Source organism: Oncorhynchus mykiss, chromosome 31 (assembly GCF_013265735.2).
Source record: "Oncorhynchus mykiss isolate Arlee chromosome 31, USDA_OmykA_1.1, whole genome shotgun sequence".
NCBI lineage: Eukaryota > Metazoa > Chordata > Actinopteri > Salmoniformes > Salmonidae > Oncorhynchus > Oncorhynchus mykiss.
Genome location: NC_050571.1, coordinates 34,434,417 through 34,461,427, shown reverse-complemented (window position 1 = coordinate 34,461,427; position 27,011 = coordinate 34,434,417). Strand labels below are relative to the sequence as shown.

The window sequence follows — 27,011 nt, the reverse complement described above, 5'->3', positions numbered from 1 at the left end:
GAGGCTAAATTGATTTTACTGATGTATTATATTAAGTTAAAATAAGTGTTAATTCAGTATTGTTGTAATTGTCATTATTACAAATGCATTTTTTTTTTATTCGGCCAATTAATCGGTATCGGCTTTTTTGGTCCTCCAATAATCGCTATCGGCGTTGAAAAATCATAATCGGTCGACCTCTAGTTGAGACCGAGTCTGCGTCTCTCACGTGGGTAGGAAGAACATTCCATAAGAGTTTTTCCCATTCTTCTCTGCAGATTCTCTCAAGCTTTGTCAGGTTGGATGAGGAGCGTCGCTGCACAGCTATTTTCAGGTCTCTCCAGAGATGTTCGATCAGGTTCAAGTCCGGGCTCTGGCTGGGCCAATGCATCCCTGCATTGTCTTGTCTGTGTGCCTAGGGTCATTTTCCTGTTGGATACCTCTGGAGCAGGTTTTCATCAAACATCACTCTGTACTAAGGCTTCCGTCTGAAAGCTAAGGCTTCCGTTTGTCACCACCATGGTGCCAGGTTCTTCCTCCGAATGCTAAGGCTTGGCCACTCTACCATAAAGGCTTGGTGGAGTACTGATTGGTGGAGTACTGCAGTGATGCTTGTTCTTCTGGAAAGTTCTCCCATCTCCACAGAGGAGCTCTGGAGCTGGAATTATGAAGGCCACTGTGTTCTTGCGGACCTTCAATGCTGCATACATTTTTGGTACCCCTCCCCAGATCTGTGCCTCAACACAATCCTGTCTCGGAGCTCTATGGACAATTCCTTCCACCTCATGGCTTGGTTTTTCCTCTGACATGCACTGTCAACTGTGGGACCTTTATATAGACAAGTTTTTGCATTTCCAAATCATGTCCAATCAATTGAATTTACCACAGTTGGACTCCAATCAAATTGTAGAAACATCTCAAGGATGGTCAATGGAAACAGGATGCACCTGAGCTCAATTTTGAGTCTGATAGCAAAGGGTTGTAATACTTATGTAAATAAGGTATTTCTGTTTTGTACTTTGAATACATTTGTTAAAATTTCTAAAAACTAGTATTTGCTTTGTCATTATGGGGTATTGTGTGTAGATTGATGAGGAAAAACATTTATTTAATACATTTTAGAATAAGGCTGGAACGTAACAATATGTTGAAAAAGTCAAGGGCCTGAATATTTTCTGAATGCGGTGTGTGTGTGTGTACACTACCATTCAAAAGTTTGGGGTAACTTATTTTTGAAATATAAGCAATTTTTTTTGTCCATTTAAAATAACATCAAATTGATCAGAAATACGTTGCAAACATTGTTAATGTTGTAAATGACTATTGCAGCTGGACATGGCTGATTTTTTAAATGTAATATCTACACAGGCGTACAGAGGCCCATTATCAGCAACCATCACTCCTGTGTTCCAATGGCAGGTTGTGTTAGCTAATCCAAGTTTATAGTTATAAAAGGCTAATTGATCATTAGAAAACCCTTTTGCAATTATGTTAGTACAGCTGAAAACTCTTGTGCTGATTAAAGAAGCAATAAAACTGGCCTTCTTTAGACTAGTTGAGTAAATAGTACCTGCAAAACGCCAGTCTCAACTTCAACAGTGAAGAGGCGACTCAGCTACAATAGTCATTTATAACATTAACAACGTCTACACAGTATTTCTGATCAATTTGATGTTATTTTAATGGACAAAAAAAAAAAAAAATCTTTCAAAAACAAGGACATTTCTAAGTGACCCCAAACGAGTGTGTGTGTGTGTGTGTGTGTGTGTGTATTTGAGTTAGGTGGGTGCAGAAAATACTCTGAAAACGAAATTGCTAACGACCCTGTTAGAAATCCGGGTATGTGGTTCACGGTAACAGCCGTACGGCTCATGACGAGAGTTGGAGATTGTTTTGTGTGCCTCCAATCAAGTTGTTTTTCAAATTTCCATCAACACTGCTGTCATATTGGCAGAGATATGGTAGGTATATTTCAACTTAACGTTGAGCTTCAAACAATAATATCAGTAATGAGTGCATCTCAAAGGTTTCCTATTTATGCTGCTTTCAAGGTGGGTGCTTTTGACAATTCCATTCCCCGTCTGGTTGACCTTAATCTGGATTAGTCGTTTCCTTCCTTGGATTACTGTAGTAGCTTTCCATTTAATTGAACAGCATGTTGTTTATTGAGTTTGTATCAAGGTATTGCAAAGAGCCAACAGCTGCATAAGCTTTCAGAGAAAGACGAGGTAAGCCACTTTATGCAGTTTAGCCATCATATTAAATCCACTTTATGCATTTTAGGCATTATATTAGGGTTTGGCGGTATCCAGATATTCACAATGTCATACTGTACTTCTCTCATTCCAGGATTTATGGTATTACTGGTTTAGTACACAAAGGGGAGCCAAAAAACACAAAAAAAACACCATTGGTCGTCTATTACCAGAATGCTAACAAAATTAGTACAAGTAATAGTGAATTTCCATGGAGGCTGCTAGCGCAAAATTAAAATAAACAAATTGCAAAGAAAGGCAATCCAGCTCATAAAGTTATACATAGGTAGGCGCTACCGAATGTCATGTTTGGTGAGTTTGGACAATGTGAACAAGAGACATTGTCAAATGAACCACGTTTGGACACGTGCTTGTCAGAAGGAAGAACAGTACTGGCTCTGGAGCAGTATGTGGACACGCTGTGTCTGTGTGTAGTCTTGAGTTGCTAGGGCAACGGGCCTTCCTGCTCTGCCCAAAGAGGACAGAGGAGGGAAGAGGAGCAGACAGACCGAGAACGGAGAGGAGATAAAACGCAAGGAAACCAAGATAGCAGTGGCAGCTTTACATATAACAAATCCAAATGGCTTTGAATTCTCAAACACGGCAGAAAGATAACACAATATGATGCCCCGTCACCTTATTAAATTCAGCCACTTGGCCTCCCGAGTGGCATACTGGTCTAAGGAATCGCAGTGCTTTAGGCGTCACTACAGACCCGGGTTCGATCCCAGGCTGTGTTACAACCGGCCGTGACCGGGAGTCCTATAGGGCGGCATACCATTGGCCCAGCGTCGTCCGGGTTAAGGGAGGGTTTGGCCGGGAGGGGCTTTACTTGGATCATCATGCTCTAGCGACTCCTTGTGGCGATATGGGCGCCTGCAGGCTGATTTCAGTCGTCAGTTGAATGGTGTTTCCTCTGACACATTGGTGCAGTTGGCTTCCGGGTTAAGCGAGCGGGTGTTAAGAAGCGCGGTTTGGCGGATCATGTTTCGGAGGACGCAGGACTCGACCTTTGCCTCTCCCGAACCCGTTGGGAAGTTGTGGGGATGAGACAAGATAGAAATTGTGGAGAAAAAGTGAAGAAAAGACCTAAAACAATATATAATTTATGCCACTTACTTAAACAACTAGCAAGTTCAACTTCAGGGTTGCGTAAAACGCATGAGAAATATCTTGCTGCATTTGCAAACGCAGATCTAAAATGCTTCTTATTGTAATTTCTGCTCGGCAACTGACACATTTTGTGCTTCAGTTGCACTTGTACACTCGGATGAGAATTCACGAACAAGCATATTATCAGTAGACATTGCTTGGACTATGCTTCAGTACGTTTCAGTGTAGCCTACTTTTCTCCCGAAAATGTGAAAGATTAACTTTAGGCATAACATTAGGATATGTAGCTGGTTACCAGTGGTCTGAAGTCCTTAAGTAAAAATACTACTTAAGTAGTTTCTTGGGGTATCTGTACTTTACTATTTCTATTTTTACTTACTTGTATTTCACTACATTGCTAAAGAAAATAATGTACTTTTAACTCCATACACCTAAAAGTACTCATTACATTTTGAATGCTTAGCAGGACAGAAAAATGGTCCAATTCACTTGCTTATCAAGAGAGCATCCCTGGTCATCCCTACGGCCTCTGATCTGGTGGACTCACTTAACACACATGCTTCGTTTGTAAATGCTGTGGGAGTGTTGGAGTGTGCCCCTGGCTTTCCTACATAGGATCATCAGCTAGATTCAGCCACAGGTCAATTTATTTTTGAGCGAATGGCTGGCACATAATACTAAATAGATTTTTAGACTGCATATTGACCGCATGAAGCCTAAAGAGATATACTATTTGAATAATGTAATGAGTGCGCTGCGAGTTGGGAAGCAAATCAAATTTTATTTGTCACATACACATGGTTAGCAGATGTTAATGCGAGTGTAGCGAAATGCTTGTGCTTCTAGTTCCGACCATGCAGCAATATCTAACAGCAAGTACAGGGAGTGAGTGTTTTAATAAATAAACACGAAACACAAACAACGCACCGACATGAAACAGAGTCAATAACACCCGAGGAAAGAACCAAGGGGAGTGAGAGATGTAGGGAAGATAATCAAGGAGGTGATGGAGTCCAGGTGAGTGTCATGAGGCGCTGGTGCGCTTGATGACGGCGACAGCAGCCTGATGACCTAGAGGCCGGAGAGGGAGTATACGTGACAACTAAAGCATCATTTCAAACCTTGATTACATTTGGGGACATTGACCTGCATCAGGTTCCATCTTTCAGATGGGACGTTAAAACGGGCGTGCTGACTCTTTGTGGTCATTCAAAATCCACAATGTTAAGGCTAAATTCCCAACCTGGCCATATTTCCATCATCGCCACCTAATCATCCCTTTCATGCCTAATTGGCATATGTCACTCCTCACCTCGCCATATGATAGCTGATGTTTTGCGTTCTGGGACAAACATGGTTGCCGTGCATCACTGAGGTGGATGAGGTGAGTTTCTCCTGCTTTGTAAAGTGCTTTGAGTACCTAATTTGGTAGAAAACCATGATTTAAATCCAATAAATATATTATGAATTATTACTATTTGTATACGATCACATACGGTATGTCCCTCTATTAAGCATGGGAATAATTGGGAACCGAGTTTCAAAAATTAAAATAACTTGGAGCTGATTTCCTGGTGTTTTTACAGTCTCTTTAATGTCCAACAGTGAAAATGTTAAATAAATGTTATTTTTCAAGAGTAGGTTTAGTATGCAAACCTTCGTAATAATACGTTGTCGTTCAGTTATGCAAACCTCCTTGTCAACATGTAATGAAAAACCTTTCCACATTATTTTGATGCATTACCAGCTATTTTGTTAAACCAAGGATGAAAAAACCAGGCCCTCCATTGCTGTTGTGAAAGTGAAGGTTTTGCTAGGGATATCCCAAGTGAAAGCGGAGATCTACTAAAGTGGAAAATAGTACAGGGTTATTAAAGAAGGGAAGGGGATGAAGAGTAAAAAGGAAGAGAGGACACTATTAAGGAGAGGAGGGGACAGCTGAGAGGAGAGGGAATAGACAGGAGAAAAGAGGGTTTGAGGACACAAAAGGCGAAAGGACAAGAAATAATGAGAAGGTTTAAGAGGGGAGGGGTAGGGGGGAGGAAAGAGAAAGAAGGCTAGGGAACGAAAGAGGAGGAGGGCCCATGTAAATGTGTCTCTGGGCCTCTCTCCCTCTCTCTCCCTTACTCTCTCTCTCTCTGGCCAGTGCCAAGTAGTGGTTTCGGGCTTTGCGTGCCGCGGTGTGGGGGAGGTGGAAGTGGTGATTGCTCCTGTCTTTGACTAGATCATATGTGACACTGTTAGCTCTTTTACCCCAGCGCATCTCTTATTAAACCCTCTGCCCTCGACTGATTGACAGCGACCAGACGATCGGATTAAACCAAACCTTTTTTTTTTTGTTTCCTTGAATGAATGAAGTGCAACTTTCTGCTTGTGTCTGCATCTTAGTGTCCATAACTTTGGGTTAAATATATATTAATATGGTGTTAATTGTTGCAAAAGTCATTTTTGTGTCAGTACAGTCATGGTTGTAACGCGACATGAACATGGTAGCCATCTTTGATTTGGAGTTCTCACAGTATCTCAAAAACCTGATTTTTTTTAAATATTTTTTTTACAGTATATAATGTAGGGGAATACCCCAGCCTTTGTCCAGCCTCTAAAGACACATACTTTATTTTGTCTTATCTTAAGACCGGAGACTAAGCATAACTCACAAAGGTTGGGGGCAGACAATAATTGGTCATCCTTTGTGTGTACTGCCGTGCAGGTTGAGTAAATGTTGAATTAATAAGTAAATGACCGTGGTCCATTTGTTTGTGTGGGGCGTGTACATAACAGTGCATGTTGGGATATGCTTTCTCTATATCTTGGATTGCATATCCCAAGGAACATTCTCTGTCATTGTCATTGATAATGACTTTCCGTGTTTGTTGCCAGACTAAACAATTCCTTCATTACTAAACACAACTTTATTTATTTGTGACGGATTAGCCTCCCAGCTACGGAGTCACCAGAGGGACAATTGGAATGAGTCTTTTGTTGTCTGAATATTTCTGCTCAAATTCTCTGTAAACCACAAACCATTCCTTTTGTGTAGTTTGTCTACATGCTGAAAGAAAGGGGGATGGTTTTGGTGAATAGCAATACAAATGAACATAACCAGTCCCCCACCCCCCTTTTCCTCCATCCTCTGGAAAACTGGAGAATGGAGGAGTGGACACACAATAGAGACACAATATAGATGTCAGGGTCGGCATTGAAGGTCAACTAACAAATGACAGCGTTTCGCTAAACGGGGGTCCTGACCCCCAACTACCCAGGAGCTCCCACAATGCCACTGCTCCAAGGGATTAATCATCACCTTCTGACCCCCTGAAGTGACCCCAAAACCCCCCAGGAAGCCCATAGGTGTTATGGGATGATAGCAAAGACATAGCGAGGAGAGCGGTAGCTAGCTAAAGCTCAGTAGGAACGTATGGGTGGCTTCCTCCCCTAAGGATTGTTCTGTGGGTTTATGAGTTCACAATTAATCGTCTATATACGTTTCTTGAATGGGAATTGAGATGGATTGTCTTGGGGCCATTTGGCTGCAGTCAAGCACGCCACGAGACAAAACAGGGTGTCTGTGAAGCTGAATCTTTTTGAAACGTTTCCTTTTTGTTCCTCAGACAGGCCCAAAGGGAAGCCCCTACAGCGGTAGTGACCATGTTGGCTAAATGTATACCAAACTCAACATGCTAACCAATGCTAATTCAAATAATCCAACATTTGGCTTCATAAACCGTGTTTTCTGGTTTGAAACCGGTCCAATTGAGTCTGACATGTTTATTCTAAACAGACAGTAATTATATTTACCTATTTGAGGGGTTCCTGATTTATTTATGCTATAGAGACAGTGAGTCCTTCATGCTACAGACAGTAAATCAAAAGGAGAGTCCTTCAAATTAGGGTTACTCAGAATAATTTAGAATGGATGGTATAGTGTAGTGTTTCAGTATGTGGAAGATGTGCATCGTGTCTTTATAGGAACAAGGATTTACATTTTACAAGGCTTATGTATAATTAAAGTTATTGATAGTACTAAACAAAACAAGATAATGAAATGCACAGGCAACATGATGGGGCCGTATACATTTTAATCCGGTAACGATTTCTCCGTGCTTTGAGAGCTCCTCTTTAGCCAGTCAATTGCTTTCCATGCTAGCATTCACTGCGGCTGATGTGCATACAAATGGAAAGTTAATCAAGACGGATGGTATTCCGAGCGAGTCTGTCTTCATGATATTTAAAAAACAAGTGAACATTAAACATGTGAAGCTTACAAATCTTCCTTGTGAGGGAGGTTTGTGAGGGAGGTTTGTGAGGGAGGTTTGTGAGGGAGGTTTGTGAGGGAGGTTGAAAAGCAGTCTTCAGTGGATAGGAGAGGCTAGCTCCAACCCTTAGTCTGTTGCTATGAATGGTCTAGGTGGGGGGGGGGAAACCATCTCTTGTTGTCAAGTTATTTGGCAGAAGTCTTTTTTTAATATATTTTTTATATATATATATTTTACGCAGCCTCATGTTAAATGCATCAACATTTCTCTTTCCTTTTTTTTGCACCTCTCAAAATGTCTTTGGATCAGGCCATCTTGCCAAATGTTTCCTGTCAGGTTTCTAAATGACCGACACAGATGTATGGGACGCGAAATGAATGATAGCTGCATGGCCACGGAAGAGGAGAAAGAAAAAAAAATGGTTATTCTTTTGGATCAGAAATGACAATGTGGGATTTTATGATCGAAGCAGTGTTCAACTCGCGCTAGCTCTTCAGCCGTAGCTGCAGTAGGAGACTAATGTTCCCTCAAACAAAAATTGCAACCCTCAGTGCACATTTCTATCTGCAGTTTTGTCAAAATGCAGTTATCGACATAGCCTTGTTCCGTTCAATGTTCTGTACCTGTGTAGTACTCTAAGTACCCCAATTGATGATGTTAAAGGGGAAATGAATAAATACTTTAAAGATATGTACCCATTTGATTCTTACAAATGGATCATGAGCTTCGTTCAACTGTCGTACCCCATCAAAACACAAAATATAACAAGCTTGTTCTACTTCCATGTTTGTAAACGAAGCAAATGTAAGACTGTATTGCCTAAAAACATGGTTAAAACTGCAATGTTGATATCATGGACGGTCAAACCTTGCATCCATAGTTCTGTCTTTGAATTTGAGAGTGGTTACCTTTCTTTTTACTGAAACAGTGGTGGGGAGAACACTTTGTGTATTGTTTTAACTGCTGATTGCCACTTTAAGTTCATAAGAATACTCGATAAAAATTGCTGACACCATTGAAACAGTGAGGGTTCGGGAACTTTCAAGCCAATTATCTCAGAATCATCTTTTTGCAGATATTACATTAGTGTCCCAAGCTCTCGATGTTATTACTGCTGTCTGCAACATTAGTATAGTGTGAGAATACTATCACACATGAATGCTATGTACTTCAGTGGTATTTCTTTACCAAAACGTTAGCAGCCTGTCTCTCAGAACTGTATTTCATCAACAGTTACTACAACCCATTAGTAGTGGAGGAAAAAGTACCCAATTGTCACAAAGTATAGCTACCTTAATAGAAAATGACACATGTGAAAGTCACCCAGTAAAATTCTACTTGAATAAAAGTCTAAAAGTATTTGGTTTTAAATATAGTTAAACATGAAAAGTAAATGTAATTGTTAAAATATACTTAAGTATCAAAAGTAGAAGTATAAATCATTTCACATTCCTTATATTAAGCAAACCAGAAGGCACCATTTTCTCCACTCCAACACTCAGAGATAATTTGCAAATGAAGCATTTGTGTTTAGTGAGTCCGCCAGATCAGGGGCAGTAGGGATGACCAGGGATGTTCTCTTGAGAAGTACGTGAATTGGACAATTTTCCTGTCCTGCTAAGCGTTCGAAATATAACGAGTATTGGTTGTCAGGGAAAATGTATGGAGAAAAAAGTAGTCAAATGTAAAAAGTAAAGTACAGATACCCCAAAAAACTACTTAAGTAGTACTTTAAAGTATTTTTACTTAAGAACTTTAAACCACTGCCTGTTCGTGTCTAGTAAACACATAAAGGTGCATGTTTATGTTCTTGGAGAAACTGTTGGCCAGAGAGTGTGTGTGTGTGTGTGTGTGTGTGTGTGTGTGTGTCTGCTCAGTCCGACCTCCCTCTAAGGCTGTTAAACAGTCGGGGAGCTTGGAGTGTCGCCGGCATGCACAACCATTCCTGATTAGGTACCGACCATTGTTACTGTTTTCTCGGTTTTCACATAAACAGAGGCTGCAGGGGGTTCCCAGATCTGTTCTCACACAGAGTTGGTCCTGTTTTAGATTTAATCACACAACACACACACATACACATTAATGCACACACACACACACTGCCCTCCATTCACCCGTGTAGAATAAAATGCACACAAGACTTCAGTAGGCTGTCCTTCCTTCCACCCACCCCAAGCCCTTGTCCCTTTTCACCTTCTCAATCACGTTCTGTTAGTGGACCATGGAAAGGTCATGAGGTCAACTCTTGCCTCCCCTGGTGCCCTCGAAGCCTCATCAGGGCCCTTACTTTTTAATGACCTTTTCTTCCTTAATAGTTTAACAGAGTGGTGTACGTCACCGAAAAGAAATAAGCAACCTCTGCAGATTTGTCTGTCTTTCATGCGTAGTTTGGCCAACTCCAGATGAGCATATCACCAGTGCCTTTTCTGCTCCCTGTGCCTTAAAGTTGTACACATTAATCACTGGTGGACAGCTACTATTAAATGGATGCCGGAATAGTCTTTAAAGCCAGGCCTTCTCCTTCCAGAAGACTTGGAGACCGACTTTGGCTTGAAAGAGACAAGCCTTGTATCTGTATCCCTTAGATTTAGTAGTTCTCTTGTTGAAATCCCCTGGGTTGAACTTCAAACTGCAAGCAGGGGCACTCAGTATTATCTTCCACTCTTAAATATTTATGATGACTCTGAATCATACAAATCACATCAGTTGGCAATGGAAAAGACAATTGCATTGTTCTCTCGTTCTTTCTTACCAGTCAGAAATAGTTTTTTTTGTGAGTCTTTTTAAATGATCATTTAGCATAGTGTTTTATTAGCCCTATTTTGACTTGATTACCCCTATTTCCTGCATGCTCGACGTGGTTTAAATGCAGTAATGGACGGTAATGGTGGATACGCTGTAGTGATAAGGCCATAGACTCACGCAGGGCTTGTAGCTCCAAGATGGAGATGGACTCCCGTAAAGGTCTCTTTCCGTTTTGTCAAAGCATACTTTAAAACAAGCAAATCTTGTTTTACTTCTTTTTTTTTTACCTTACCGTTCTCTCTTGGGGAGAAATGAGGTGTGCTTGTTTGATGTTCTTAAATTCTCTCAAACCTTTTTTTTTTTTTACATGTATAGTAGTTAGTGGGCTATGGTGGTTATGAGGATTGCTTTGTATTGGGCTGGAGTCTGGAAGAGGTGAACGTTGTCTCTCATCTGTTCCATTAGCTCTGCTATGGCTCAACTAATAATTCAACTTTCCACCCAACTCTTCCTGGTGTCAACAAGAGGGAAGAAATATTACCACATTAAATACAACGACAATTCATCATGATTTGTTTCAAGGCTTTATGTGGGGAGATGTCAACAAGGAGTCCAGCAACTCCGTGAAGAACACTCTGGTCCAAACAGACTGTGGGTTATTAGTTTTGCAGGGTTATAAATTCCTCCTGAACACATTGAGGGTGACCTTGCTTGACAGAGGCTGCAGGGGGCTTGGAGGACCAACTGTAGACTATCTTTTAGCAGTTCTCCTTTGAGAGGACTGTGATCCCATTTATTAAAACCACTTGTCCGGCATTGTCTCTCCTCCACCCGTTGGTTTCATAAGAACTAGGTGATTTGTGATCGTTTGCAGGCACTCCTATTTTGTTTAGTTTTGTCTCTGCATGTTTTTTTTTTTCTGGCTGGAGAAGATTTGGAAGCTCGGAGGACAGGACCCTATCCTGACTTCTCTCCGGCACTGTTCGTTGGGGTCTGGCAGTGTTCCAGCTTTGTCTAGGTTTTCCCGAGCACATTCCCCATCCCAGCACGGTCAAATTCTCCTCTCCAGAGCGCACACTGCCGACTGCGGTCAGGAAGATTGATTGTTGCGGGGGCTTTTGTTTGACAAATCAAGCGGTTCAATGATTGCGTATGTGTAAAAAAAAAAAAGCAGGTGGATCAGATAATTTATACCTGATCCCATTGCCTTTTATTTTTTTTTGCTTACATTTCCTTTTGCTCTTAAAAACAGAGACTGGAATGGTACTTGGAGTTCTTAAGCCAGCATCACCATAAATCTGAGGCCCAAAAATCCCTGACGTTATATCTAAACAGTTAAATGAGTAAAGGAGAGATGGAGGGAGAGAGAGAGAGAGAGATAAAGATGGTCTTTGTAAGCGAGTCTCAGGAGTCCCAGGAAATGAATAATGTTGAATGTGCCGTTATATCACCCCAGTCCGCCTTTACATTTCTCTGAGCTATAGCAGGACATTCATCAGACTTGCACGGATCATGCCATACGCTTTTCAGATTAAGCAATGCAAACATAGACATCGGGCCTGGGGTTTTCTAGAGGGTTCATCAATTCCTCGAATCAGGAAGATGACAGATCCCTTTAAACAATGCAGTGCCTCTTAAACACTACTGGATCTTATAGAAGGGTATGATTTTACCCACGCATAGGGTTGCTTAGAGCTTCGGAACGTTTATCCATTGTATGAAATGACCAACTTTGTTTGTATAAGTGTCCTGGTAGACCTTAGTGATGGGTGTGGTATAGTTAGAAAGTCTTAGAGTTACTGAAGTGAATGTGAGAAGCTCCAGTGATGGCTCCTTCCTCTCCCTCTGGGAAACATGGCAATAAATTGGATCCCTTCTCTGTAATGTGTTTTCCTGGGGACTACTTGTCACATAGAGTAGTGGTTCCCCAACTTTTTCACTCAGGGCCCCTCCACCAGCATTGGGGAACATCCCGCACCACACATTTTTGCAGCTTTGGAGCTTATTTCTCGCAATACTACACATTTTGCCATGTCTAATGTGTGTTTATGTGATATTTGAGTGACTCAAAAGAAGAAGGAAAAGGAGAAAATCGATAGCTGACATGGGCTAATTGATCTAGACATTTCTGACAAGTTATAAATGTCTTTCTAAGGTATGCAATAACTAACATGAAAAGAGGAACTGATGATGCACTATCCAATTGCACCTTGTGCAATCTACTATTGCAACTTTTAAGAGTAAGTTTAAAGCTGGACTGAGTTTCTTTATTTTTACTATTTTCTACATTGTAGAATAATTGTGAAGACATCAAAACTATGAAATAACATATATGGAGAAACCAAAAAAAGTATTAAACAAATTAAAATACATTTTATATTTGAGATTCTTCAAAGTAGCCACAGCTTTGCACACTCTTGGCATTCTCTCAACCAGCTTCATGAGGTAGTCACCTGGAATGCATTTCAATTAACAGGTGTGCCTTGTTCAATGTTAAGTTGTGGAATTTATTTCCTTCTTAATGTGTTTGAGCCAATCAATTGTGTTGTGACAAGGTAGGGGTGGTACTGTGTACAGAATATGTCTGTATTTGGTAAAAGACCAAGTCCATATTATGACAAGAACAGCTCAAATAAGTCCATCATTAATTTAAGACATGAAGGTCAGTCAATCCAGAAAATTTCAAGAAGTTTGAAAGTTTCGTCAAGTGCAGTTGCAAAAGCCATCAAGCGCTATTATGAAACTGGCTCTCATGAGGACCACCACAGGAAAGGAAGACCCAGAGTTACCTCTGCTGCAGAGGTAACAGACACATCTCACAATCAACTGTTCAGAGGAGACTGCGTGAATCAGGTCTTCATGGTCGATTTGCTGCAAAGAAACCACTACTAAAGGACACCAATAATAATAAAGAGCCTTACTTGGGCCAAGAAACACGAGGAAAGGACCGTTGAAATCTGAGATTTTTGTTTGTCTCTGTGAGACGCAGAGTAGATGAACGGATGATCTCTGCATGTGTGGTTCCCACCATGAAGCGTGGAGGAGGAGGTGTGATGATGTGGGGTGCTTTGCTGTTGACACTGTCGTGATTTATTTAGAATTCAAGGCACACTTAACCAACATGGCTATTACCCCATTCTGCAGTGATCAGCCATCCCATCTGGTTTGCACTTAGTCCCACTATCATTTGTTTTTCATAAAGACAATGACCCATCACACCTCCAGGCTGTGTAAGGGCAATTTGACCAAGGAGGAGAGTGATGGAGTGCTGCATCAGATGACTTGGCCTTCACAATCATCTGTCTTCAACCCAATTGTGATAACTTGGGATGAGTTGGACTGCAGAGTGAAGGAAAAGCAGCCAACAAGGGCTCATGTGGGAACTCCTTCAAGACCGTTGGAAAAGCATTCCAGGTAAAGCTGGTTGAGAGAATGCCAAGAGTGGACAAAGCTTACTTTGTAGAATGTAAAATATAAAATATTTTTTTATTTGTTTTACACTTTTTTGGTTACTGCATCATGTGTTATTTCATAGTTTTGATGTCTTCACAATTATTCTACAATGTAGAAAATAGTACAAATTAAGAAAAACCCTTGAATGAGTAGCTGTGTCCAAACTTTTGACTTTTGACTATATATACAGTGCCTTGCGAAAGTATTCGGCCCCCTTGAACTTTGCGACCTTTTGCCACATTTCAGGCTTCAAACATAAAGATATAAAACTGTATTTTTTTGTGAAGAATCAACAACAAGTGGGACACAATCATGAAGTGGAACGACATTTATTGGATATTTCAAACTTTTTTAACAAATCAAAAACTGAAAAATTGGGCGTGCAAAATTATTCAGCCCCTTTACTTTCAGTGCAGCAAACTCTCTCCAGAAGTTCAGTGAGGATCTCTGAATGATCCAATGTTGACCTAAATGACTAATGATGATAAATACAATCCACCTGTGTGTAATCAAGTCTCCGTATAAATGCACCTGCACTGTGATAGTCTCAGAGGTCTGTTAAAAGCGCAGAGAGCATCATGAAGAACAAGGAACACACCAGGCAGGTCCGAGATACTGTTGTGAAGAAGTTTAAAGCTGGATTTGGATACAAAAAGATTTCCCAAGCTTTAAACATCCCAAGGAGCACTGTGCAAGCGATAATATTGAAATGGAAGGAGTATCAGACCACTGCAAATCTACCAAGACCTGGCCGTCCCTCTAAACTTTCAGCTCATACAAGGAGAAGACTGATCAGAGATGCAGCCAAGAGGCCCATGATCACTCTGGGTGAACTGCAGAGATCTACAGCTGAGGTGGGAGACTCTGTCCATAGGACAACAATCAGTCGTATATTGCACAAATCTGGCCTTTATGGAAGAGTGGCAAGAAGAAAGCCATTTCTTAAAGATATCCATAAAAAGTGTTGTTTAAAGTTTGCCACAAGCCACCTGGGAGACACACCAAACATGTGGAAGAAGGTGCTCTGGTCAGATGAAACCAAAATGTAACTTTTTGGCAACAATGCAAAACGTTATGTTTGGCGTAAAAGCAACACAGCTCATCACCCTGAACACACTGTCAAACATGGTGGTGGCAGCATCATGGTTTGGGCCTGCTTTTCTTCAGCAGGGACAGGGAAGATGGTTAAAATTGATGGGAAGATGGATGGAGCCAAATACAGGACCATTCTGGAAGAAAACCTGATGGAGTCTGCAAAAGACCTGAGACTGGGACGGAGATTTGTCTTCCAACAAGACAATGATCCAAAACATAAAGCAAAATCTACAATGGAATGGTTCAAAAATAAACATATCCAGGTGTTAGAATGGCCAAGTCAAAGTCCAGACCTGAATCCAATCGAGAATCTGTGGAAAGAACTGAAAACTGCTGTTCACAAATGCTCTCCATCCAACCTCACAGAGCTCGAGCTGTTTTGCAAGGAGGAATGGGAAAAAATGTCAGTCTCTCGATGTGCAAAACTGATAGAGACATACCCCAAGCGACTTACAGCTGTAATCGCAGCAAAAGGTGGCGCTACAAAGTATTAACTTAAGGGGGCTGAATAATTTTGCACGCCCAATTTTTCAGTTTTTGATTTGTTAAAAAAGTTTGAAATATCCAATAAATGTCGTTCCACTTCATGATTGTGTCCCACTTGTTGTTGATTCTTCACAAAAAAATACAGTTTTATATCTTTATGTTTGAAGCCTGAAATGTGGCAAAAGGTCGCAAAGTTCAAGGGGGCCGAATACTTTCGCAAGGCACTGTCTTCCACCAACCCCTCGCGCCCCCCTCCCAGTGGAGATGCCCCACAGCTTGGGAACCACTGAGATTGAGGACCCAGTATTAATCTTTCCCAACATGCTCTCTGTCCGTACGCCAGCTAACTCAAGGCCCTATCCAATGATTGGCCAAATGTGATCGCGGATAAATGTCGTTTCCCTGCAAATAAATAGTGCATTCTGCCTATCATTTTTGTCTAATCATTTTTTTTATATAGAATCAGCCTGTTTTAATGGTTTTAGTGTTGAGCTCATTTTCTGGCGTTACAAACATTCTTTGTATTCTTTTATTTAATTCCGAGCCAACGTCTGAGTAATTTCTTGTAATGGCTCGTGATTTTGGCCCTATGCTATGATGAAGTGTTACAGTAAAATAGCTCTGGTGATCCAGGTTTTGACACATGAGATCCAAGTACTCTGCTGCTACGAAATCCTTTTTTTGGTGATGCAGAATGGAATTGTTCAATTTTCAAAAGGCCAATAGATAATTAGTGTTGGAAGTTGATACTTCCCCGAACTTTCACCTCAAGTCGTCAACCAGGTCTAATGACACATGTAATCATTTGGAAATGATTATTCTCTGCATGAGACGCACCCTTTTCCATTTTTTATGATCACATGAACCAGATTTAGCTTTCCGACATGTTGCATCAGCGGTGATAATGTGTTTTGGTTTTGGAACTCTCTCTTAGAAAAGAGACGATACTTTGTTGATGTTTCATTTACTCTGTTCAAGTGGAGTCTTCGTGATCACAGCAATGAGTAGGAGATATTGTGTCGTGTATTACTTCATCTTTAATGCAGACCAGCATTGAGTTAATTAATTGGCGCTACCCACTGGTAGGAAATGCTGACTGACTCAGTAACTCACTAAATATGTGCTTACTATAGGGGGTCATGTTCAAAGACTGCATATCGTTCCTCCATGACCCCCCCCCCCCCCCCATCTCCTCATCTTCGTGCAGTCATCTTGGCATGACTGCGAGTATGATTGGGGGAAAGTGTACGCGAATCACTGCCAGTGCTTCCACTTTTTTAAAATAGGAGGACGATAATAAGGGAAAGGGTATGTGCACCGGGAGGGAGTGGCCGTTTCAGTACATTCTGTCACTGTTAGGGGAAGAGAAGTGAAACAGTTGGGAGTGTTCAGTGTCTGCAGCCTGAGCCTTTTTTTTGCTTGAAGATATGGCTTGTTGAGACGGCAAACTGAGTTTGTGAAGGGTCTCAATCCCACAAATGCCGGTTCCTACTATCAATGGATGACGTGTGTGCAATTCCTCACTTTTAATTGGAAGAGGGCTGGAAGGTTTTGCCAGGAAGTTGAATGCAGTGGTAGACAAGGACGATTTTATGAATGAAATCATCTAGGAGTATATTTAGTCGAAGTCAGAAGTTTACATACACCTTAGCCAAATACATTTAAACTCAGTTTTTCACAATTCCTGACATTTAATCCTTGTAAAAATTCCCTGTCTTAGGTCAGTTAGGATCACCACTTTATTTCAAGAATGTGAAATGCCAGAATAATGGTATAGAGAATGATATATTTCAGCTTTTATTTATTTGATCACATTCCCAGTAGGTCAGAAATGTACATACACTCAATTAGTATTTGGCAGCATTGCCTTTAAATTGTTTAACTTGGGTCAAACGTTTTGGGTAGCCTTCCACAAGCTTCCCACAATAAATTGGGTGAATTTTGGCCCATTCCTCCTGACAGAGCTGGTGTAACTGAGTCATGTTTGTAGGCCTCCTTGCTCGCACACACTTTTTCAGTTCTGCCCACACATTTTCTATAGGATTGAGGTCATGGCTTTGTGATGGCCACTCCAATACCTTAACTTTGTTGTCCTTAAGCCATTTTGCCACAGCTTTGGATGTATGCTTGGGGTCATTGTCCATTTGGAAGACCCATTTATAACCAAGCTTTAACTTTCTGACTAATGTCTTGAGATGTTGCTTCAATATATCCACATACATTTCCTTCTCATGATGCTATCTATTTTGTGAAGTGCACCAGTCCCTCCTGCAGCAATGCACCCCCACAACATGATGCTGCCACCCCCATGCTTCACAGTTGGGATGGTGTTCTTCGGCTTGCAAGCCTCCCCCTTTTTCCTCCAAACATAACGATGGTAATTATGGCCAAACAGTTCTATTTTTGTTTCATCAGACCAGAGGACATTTCTCCAAAAAGTACGATCTTTGTCCCCATGTGCTGTTGCAAACCGTAGTGTGGCTTTTTTATGGAGGTTTTGGAGCAGTGGCTTCTTCCTTGCTGAGCGGCCTTTCAGGTTATGACAATATAGAACTCATTTTACTGTGGATATAGATACTTTTGTACCTGTTTCCTCCAGCATCTTCACACGTTCCTATGATGTTGTTCTGGGATTGATTTGCACTTTCGTGCTAGGAGACAGAGTGCGTCTCCTTCCTGAGCGGTATGACGGCTGCGGGGTCCCATGGTGTTTATACTTACGTACTATTGTTTGTACAAATGAACGTGGTTCCTTCAGGCATTTGGAAACTGCTCCCAAGGATGAACCAGACTTGTGGAGGTCTACAATTTTTTTTCGGAGGTCTTGGCTGATTTCTTTTGATTTTCCCGTGATGTCAAGCAAAGAGGCACTGAGTTTGAAGGTAGGCCTTGAAATACATCCACAGGTACACCTCCAATTGACTCAAATGATGTCAATTAGCCTATCAGAAGCTTCTAAAGCCGTGACATCATTTTCTGGAATTTTCCAAGCTGTTTAAAGGCACAGTCAACTTAGTGTATGTAAACTTCTGACCCACTAGAATTGTGATGTAGTGAATAATAAGTGAAATAATCTGTCTGTAAACAATTGCTGGAAAAATGACTTGTGTCATGCACAAAGCAGATGTCCTAACTGACTTGCCAAAACTGTAGTTTGTTAACAAGAAATTTGTGGAGTGGTTGAAAAACGAGTTTGAATCCAACCTAAGTGTATGTAAACTTCCAACTTCAACTGTAGGCATCCCACTCACAGTATCTTAGTCGATTTGACAGACTAGACTTTGTGAACAATTCCTGTCGGATAAGAAATCCTCTGACCATGTTGTAGGCGTAGACAGGCTTAGACCCTGGCAAATAGTCCTTGATCACTTAAGGTATCATAATCGACAGCACTCAGGAGCCGGTCGGCCTTTGAATCATTCATGTCAGGCATAAATAATGGAGCCTATCAGCCAGTTATAGCAGCTGCAACTCGAAACAGTAGTGGCCTGAAACACAATCTTTTCCCCTGTAAACTAATGTGTTTCACCTGCACCACACTGGGGCGTCTGGGCCTGAGTGACAGGTTGAGCAAGGGAACTAAAAAAACTAATTCCTCCCTCCCTCCCTCCTGACCTTGCTTCCTCTTCCTCCGATGAAATGTTTCACCAAGCCTCTTTGATATCTCTCCCCCAGGGGAGCTTGGGTAATGTAAACTATAAGCGCAAGGCGTAATTATTTCTCATAACCGCACTTCTTCTCTAATTAGTTCACTCCTCAGAAATGGGCCGTGCATTTTTTACACATCAAGAGGACACGGGTTGGAAGATAAATATTCATTGTTTGTTGACTTTGCTGAGTCCCTAGGCTCTGGAAGTGCTGTCGTTTTCCGTCTTGTTTTTACATGGTACATAGCGCCCCGACCGGGATGGCCGGCAAGGCCCCGCGTTAAATCTGATCTGTCTTTTTTTTTTTCCTCCTAATCATCTGGATCCAGGGTCAGATCCACCACATCCTCATCCCAGACAGAGACCACTGAACAGCCCTAACCACTGATTCAGGATCAGATTAGTAAGCGGTCACCGTGGAGACACGTTGTAATCATAGGCTTATGAAAGCTGCTCTTGGTTTTGGACAGTGTTAGTACGTATTCAGACTTTAAAAAATGATTTTCATCTGGCTGGGAATGAAAACAGTTATAGAAAAGCAATTATAGCGCTTAAGTCATCAATAAGAAGGTTCTGAATGCAATTGCCATACATGAATCCCCTCTCTCTCTCTCTAGGCGTCTCAATGGCTTTCCCTACTGGGTCACCTTTAATGGACTGCCGCGCTTGAAAAGGGTCTGGATGTTGGCATTTGTTGGTAGTTCCAGCATGCTGCTTGTTTCAGAGTGGATTTGCAGGAGCACGTGAGGTCTGTTTTTCCTGTCAATGGCAGGCCTGAATAGACTCCTGTATCTCACCCCTCTTGGTGGTCCTGTGGCCTTGAAGCTCATTGTCTGCACGGTAAATGCCTGTGAGGGGAAACTTGGGTTGGTTAAAAAAAACTTGGCCAGTCCCATTGTGGACGTGACACAGCTGTTCCTTTTCCCATTTCCTATTGCGCCTCAGCAACCCACATCAACCCGCATAGCGGCAGAACCAACTGGAGGACTGAATAAGACTGAATAGGCATGCTCAGGAGAAAGCAACTCGCGGTTGAGTTTTTATGTCTAGCGAATAATTACCATAATCACTGTCAACATTAATGGAGATTGCAACGCTGGAGAATTCAAACCTGGCTTTTTATAGAAGCCCTAAACAAAAATGCAAAGGCAAATGTCTGTTGTGATTTAAAGCAAACACTGTTTACTGGCGTTGAAATGCATATTTGGGTTAGGGGATGAGATGTGATTGCGGAGTATGAGTGGAAAGGCAGTATTCCTGGGCTAGACACAATATGACACCGTAATGTGTAGGTCTCTTATCTTTATTTATCTTTCTCTGTCTCTCTTTCTCTGTCTCAGTCTGTCTCTCTGTCTCTCTCTCTCTGCCCCTGCCTCTCTCTCTCTGTCTCTTCCTCTCTCTCTCTCTGTCTGTCTCTCTCTCTCTGTCTGTCTCTCTTTGTCTCTGTCTCTCTGTCTGTCCATCTCTTTGTCTCTGTCTGTTTCTCTGTTTCTGGCTGGCTGGCTGTCTCTGTCCGTCTGTGTGTCTCTCTCTGTCTGTCTCTGCCTCTCTCTCTCTCTCTCTCTCTCTCTCTCTCTCTCTCTCTCTCTCTCTCTCTCTCTCTCTATCTGTCTCTGTCTCTGTCTCTGTGTGTCTCTCTGTCCGTGTCTCTCTCTCTGTCTGTCTCTCTTTGTCTCTGTCTGTTTCTGTCCGTCTGTCTGTCTCTGTCTGTGTCTCTGTCTGTGTCTCTGTCTGTCTCTCTGTCTGGGTCTTTCTGTCTGTCTCTCTCTCTCTGTCTTCTGTCTGTCTCTGTCTGTCTCTGTCTGTCTGTCTCTCTGTCTGTCTCTCTGTGTCTGTCTCTCTCTCTCTCTCTCTCTCTCTCTCTCTGTCTCTCTTTCTGTCTGTCTCTGTCTGTCTCTCTTTCTCTGATCAAATGAGGTAGATGCAAATAAGAAGTGTGTCTCCAGGCAGTAGTTAGACACTGTCTGTACACTGTGTAGACTAAAGTAGGGTTTGGCAAGGGTCCACAGATCCTCAAAAAGTACTGACTGGTGGGCATCACCGGCTGGTATGGCAACTGCTCGGCATCTGACCGTATGGCGCTACAGAGGGTAGTGCGTACGGCCCAGTACATCACTGGGCAAAGCTTCCTGCATCCAGGACCTATATACTAGGCGGTGTCAGAGGAAGGCCCAAAAAATTGTTAGACTCCAGTCACCCAAGTCATAGACTGTTCTCTCTGCTACCGCACGGGAAGCGGTACCGGAGCGCCAAGTCTAGGTCCAAAAGGCTCCTTAACAGCTTCTCCCCCCAAGCCATAAGACTGCTAAACAATTCATCAAATGGCCACCCAGACCATCCCCTTTGCTTTTACACTGCTGATACTCTCTGTTTATCATCTATGCATTGTCACTTTACCTCTAACTACATGTACAAATTACCTCGACTAACCTGTACCCCACACATTTACTCGATACCGGGCCCCCTGTATATAGCCTTGTCATTGTCATTTTAACTTTACTTTGTATTATTTTGTACTTTAGTTTATTTGGTAAATATGTTTCTTAACTCTTTCTTGAACTGCATTGTTGGTCAAGGGCTTGTATAAGTAAGCATTTCACGGTTAAGGTCCACACCTGTTGTATTCGGCGCATGTGACAAATAAAGTGTGATTTTGATTTCAACTGAAGATGACCTGTCCGATTTTAGAATTCGAACCGCGACGTCTATGGTGTGTTCGAACACACAACTGCGTGCTCCGGATGGAACTGTCCCAGTCGAACGCATTGATAAGTCCATTCATACTCTTCTTCGTTTCCCTCCAGGTGGAAATTACGCTCCAGGACGTCAACGACAACCCACCTGTTTTCCCAAACGATCTTCTTGACGTGACCGTCGAAGAGAACGTCAGCGACGGCTTCAAGATAATGCAGCTAACAGCCACAGACGCCGATGAGGTAAAGCCTTTTCAAAAAACATATACATATATATTCTGTCTGTTCCTTGTTTGAGTACAACTCTGGGAGATACGTTCCCTCTGTCCCCTTTACACAGCGATACCATCGGTATCTCTGTGTCACCATCGGCATGTGTTTTCTGATGTACATTGTGACTAGTGTGTGAAGACAACCAGGGCTTAAGGGTGCATGGGTGGCGTACCGACACCTACAGCGCCCAACCTCCCGAATACATTCCAGTGCTCTGATCTGCGTGTATTGACCTCAAAGAGGTCAAAGAGACAAAAGAAAGTGGCTGCAGGAAGATTATTTTTCTTCTTCTGATACCCATCATTTTTTTTTTCCAGTCCAAGTCATGCGCTCTGCAATTCTCCTACCAAGTATTTGACCACGGCTTGAAGTTCTCTTGAAGCAGTCGGAGAACTTTTGCTTTCACTCTCTCACACACACACACACACACACACATACACACGGCCCCCAGTGATCGTGAGTTTTGACGTTGCCACGAGTGTCACAAAGCCCTGAGGAGAGCGGCTAAAGATTGTCTCCTCACAAGGGGCAGATTGTCCCTCCGCGGCCTCTGTAGTTCACATTACATCATTGGCTTCGCCCTCGATTAGAAAAAGGCTCCATCTTTCGCAGCTTAGGCAGGATGTGGACATAAAATCCAGCACTGAGCGAAAATCAGGCCCTCCCAGCATCTCCAAGGCCTGCGGTTACTCAGCCCTGCCAATGAGACAAGGGAACTGAATGGAAAGAACTGGGGCCATTGTGAGGAGGGATTAGTGTGTGAGAGAATATGGACTCATACTTAACGTTAACTTATGAGGCCACACGTTTTTATTGCACAGCTGTTACCTCACCAACCTCGCCAGTTAGAATGTGAGACAAATCATGCACAATCCATTTCTGGAATGGTCATTGTATTCGGAATATAACATTGACTGTAAATCCTAGATTTAGGTCAATATTTTGACTAATAGGGCATTTTAAGGGCATCATTTGAGTACATTGTTTTGGACTCAAGTGAACTTGACCTCAGAGCTCTGATCTTGAAGGATGTGATATATGGTATCGAATTGGACGGCCGGTTTCTGTGCGTTTCCTTCTCACTTTTTCCTCATAGTCAAAATCAAAGGGGAAGAAGGACTTGAGCTGCTTTTCAGTAGTATCGAATAGCTTCCTTGCCTTGTTTCCTCTCCTTCCCGACCACTGATCCAAAAGTATCTTCAGGGAAAAGCAATATGATGAAACCTATCCAGTCCTTTTTACCTATTATGAGTCATGAAGACAATTATAGAAAGGAAAAGGCACTAGTTTAGAGTATTGGGACGCAGCCTCGAACGAGGTAGTTGCACTCCGATATGATCATTAAACAAACTTCGATACAATATGGACTTACTATGGCGAAAGAGACGTTTATCCTGAACTTAAAGACAGAAATGAATAGGTCACTAAATAGTAGGAACATAACATTTCGGTTCCAGCTATTTCGGTCCAGATAGGGCCGGCCAATTTCTGCCCACATCCTAACGCAGGAAACTTAAGTTGCCCTGACACTAAGCGTACGGAATGCATTCGGGCCCGATTCAGAAAGCCACATGTGTGATCCACGGAGGCGTAGCCAAGCGCAGCAAGCTGTTGGCCAGCTGACTGGCTGATTTCAGACATCATAATGATCCCATCCAATTTAACAGTGCTACATGTGGGATTCATGTGTGAGCGTATTAAAATGCTGTTTCTACGCATCCGTTTTTTTGCTACACCCATTTCCACCCTGGGTTGCATTCAGTTTGGAAAATTAAAAAAATGTGAGCGCTTTGCTCGCTCCCATAGTGGAGGCCTCTCTAGGAGAAGAAGAGAGAGAGAGAGAACATTCTCGTTTTATTAGCATTCTGACATAGTGGAAAATATGCAGGTACCAGGAGCGAGCTTAACTAAGAAAAGTATCTAGAACAATGGGTGCTAAAGAAGCAAAACAACAGCGGAACAGCCAAAAAGACTGTTGAAAATACAAATGAGTGTGACTGAAGTGGGTTGCTACAAGACACCGTTACTGTGGCCTTGAATGATGCACCCCAAAATGTAAATATACGAAGACTCATTTCCTAAAACAACAGTTTCAGAGTACATCGTTGGGCTATATGTACATCATTAGATTGATGCGTTGTAAATAGGGGCATTAGTACACATCACCTCTCAACACGTTACTGTGAGTCAGACTTAACACCTGTGTTGTGGCTGGCTCAAACTGCCTAGTCGTGTTTCAGGAAGCTCAGTCTCCCGACAGCTCTATGAGCCTCTCACCTTCCCCTGAGCTGCTGCTGCTGAAACTCATCTGCTAAATGAGTTTCCTTGTGCCCAAGTCTGGCCCGGAACCCTGCTCTTTAATTGGTTGGTCCTCCCCCTCCCCCCTTCTTCCCACTGTGCCTTGGGATGGCTGTAAACTAGTCAAAGTCTTTACTAGGGAAGGTCAGGGGGAGACGATGGACCCCCTACTCCTTTCCCCTCTCCTCCTCTTTTCCCCTGTCCTCCTCTCTCTCCCTTTGAATCCTATACGATAATGAATTGGCAGACGAAGGGTGTCGGATTCAAAATTCAAAACACACTCTCTGGGTCTGAGGATGGGCTCTCTGGAAATGAATCTAACTCACAATTATGGGGTTTTGTCCTTGGTAAACTAGTGTATTGTATAAACTAGTATATTGGCAAGATCAAAAGTATACATGAAATTAAAAATGCTTTTAGCTTTTGACCAGTCAAAACTAAAGACCTCTGTTGAAAAGTAGTAGCTTTTGAAGTGGACTCCCCCCCCCCCCCCCCCCCCCTCACTTAGCATCAGACATCAGGAGATGGTGGTCTGCTCTGGTATTGTCCTCAGCGCCAACCTAAATGTCAAGATCTGTCGCCGCTGTTATTGGGTTTTCATATCGCGTTCAGTCCTCTACTCCAATTGCAAAGGACCGCTATGGCTTTCACATGTGTACTGGGCTGTACTTGTCTAAAGTATCAAGGGATCTATTAGTTGCATTTATAGAAGAACCCTATAGCCCCAGAGTTCAAAGAGTAAGGCCCCAAGAGAATTCTGCCATTCAGCTCCTGTGAGTTTTTCTTTCCTCACCAGTATGACCATTGTATTCTGAGGGGAGCATGCTAAGTGGAAGCTACAACTACAATGTTGTAGTGTTTAAAAAATAATAATATTTCACTCATTGCGATGTATAGTATTAGAATGTCTACTCTGCATTTATCCCTAGAATAAAGTATTTGATTCAAGTGTGAAAGCAAGTAGTGGGTGGTTGTGAACATGAATTTCACTCTCACTAAGATTCATCATATGATGTCCCTCTCCCTTTAGGACTGAACATTGACTCATAATCATAAAAATCTCACGTTAAAACGTCATAATATAGGGGCGGCAGGTAGCCTCGTGGTTAAAGCCAAAAGGTTGCTAGATCAAAATCCCCGAGCTGACAAGGTAAAAATCTGTCATTCTGCCTCTGAACAAGCCAGTTAACCCACTGTCCCTAGGCTGCCTAGTTAAATAAAGGTCAAATATAAAGTCTTTATGGCGTCTTTATACTCTTAGAAAGAATAATTGACGTTTGTATTTCTCCAGGGTCCTAATGCACTGGTGACCTACACCATCATCAGCGGTGCTGATGACAGTTTCCGGATCGACCCGGAATCGGGGGACCTGATCGCCACCAAGAGGCTGGACCGGGAACGTCGCTCCAAGTATTCCCTGCTGGTTCGAGCTGACGACGGGAAGCAATCCTCGGATATGAAGCTGAACATCACCGTCAGTGACGTCAACGATCACACGCCAAAATTCTCCCGTGGAACTTACTCTTTCGACATTCCCGAGGATATGGCGCCAGGTAAAAGGCTTACTGTCACATGGCGTTGCTTGTTGACTACCAGGTTATTTCATGCTTACTCAGCTTGTGAAAGGTCCCAAATGAATTCCTGCGAAACTTTATGCCATTCCTCTTGAATGCCGTGTGTTTATCCAAAAGGCTTTTAATGCAGGACGTTTTCTAGTTAGCTAGGTCAACAGGGAATCAAAATGTGGCACTTTTGAAATATGTATATATTTTTTTCCCAATATGGCAGTTGAAGGGGTTGTTTGGCAAACGTGAGGGAATCCCAATCCAGTCATTCAAAAAGCCCTCTCAAATCCTCACTGTCTGACTGACTGCATATTGACTTGTCAGGCTCCATCGTGGCGGCGATCCTGGCCAGTGACTCGGACTCGGGGGTGAACGGTGAGATTACATACTCCCTGGAGGACGACGACGAGTACAGGACCTTCCTGCTCAACCCCGTCACGGGGGTCTTCAACGTCACGCGGCCCCTGGACTACGAATCCCAGCAGTACTACATCCTGACCGTGAGGGCCCAGGATGGCGGTGGTCAGGCCAGCACAGTCAGGGTCTACTTCAACGTCCTGGACGTCAATGACAACCCGCCCATCTTCAACACCACCGCCTACAGCACCTCGGTCACCGAGAGCCTCCCCCCTGGCTCCAGTATCATCACTGTAGGGGCCAGTGATGAAGATGATGGTATGTTTGTACTTTGTGTCAGTTGCTAATGTCCACAAGTGGGTAATTTGTCACAGCAATGACGTCAATGGATGGTTCACTGAAAACACTATAAAAGCCTGGCCTTTGAGGAACCCCCATTCGAGATAATTATGCCTCTTTTGGAAGTCAACATTCTATCAGTCTAATAAATAAATGGCATATATGCTATCAGAAAAATTATCCTTTGGTTGTGTTTATGAAGGTCTTACAATACAGTATTTTCATTAGATTATGTTACTGTAGGTTATATGGAAAACTAAAAAACACTAAAAACACCACAATTCAAAGGTTAAATCCATCACAAAGAAAACATAATTTAATTTTGGCAGGTCTTAAAGGGGCAGTGCAGTTAAAAACGTGATTCCCCTCCCCTTTTTTGGGATGATATTTCCTCTCTGAGGTCGAAATAACACTCAGAAATTGTGAAAACTATGATAATGACCTTTAAGTGTAGAAA

General features: G+C 42.4%; 1 protein-coding gene across 1 annotated transcript in view; it reads left to right on the top strand.

Annotated features, from left to right (window-relative positions):
• The window catches only part of LOC110505081 (protocadherin Fat 4), a 98,278-nt gene that overhangs the window by 31,295 nt on the left and 39,972 nt on the right, over positions 1-27,011 (top strand). Inside the window, exons 2-4 of the mRNA XM_021584041.2 lie at positions 21,834-21,965; positions 25,585-25,846; positions 26,183-26,533. Coding sequence (XP_021439716.2) covers positions 21,834-21,965; positions 25,585-25,846; positions 26,183-26,533 — 745 coding nt within the window. The remainder of the gene's footprint in view (positions 1-21,833; positions 21,966-25,584; positions 25,847-26,182; positions 26,534-27,011) is intronic.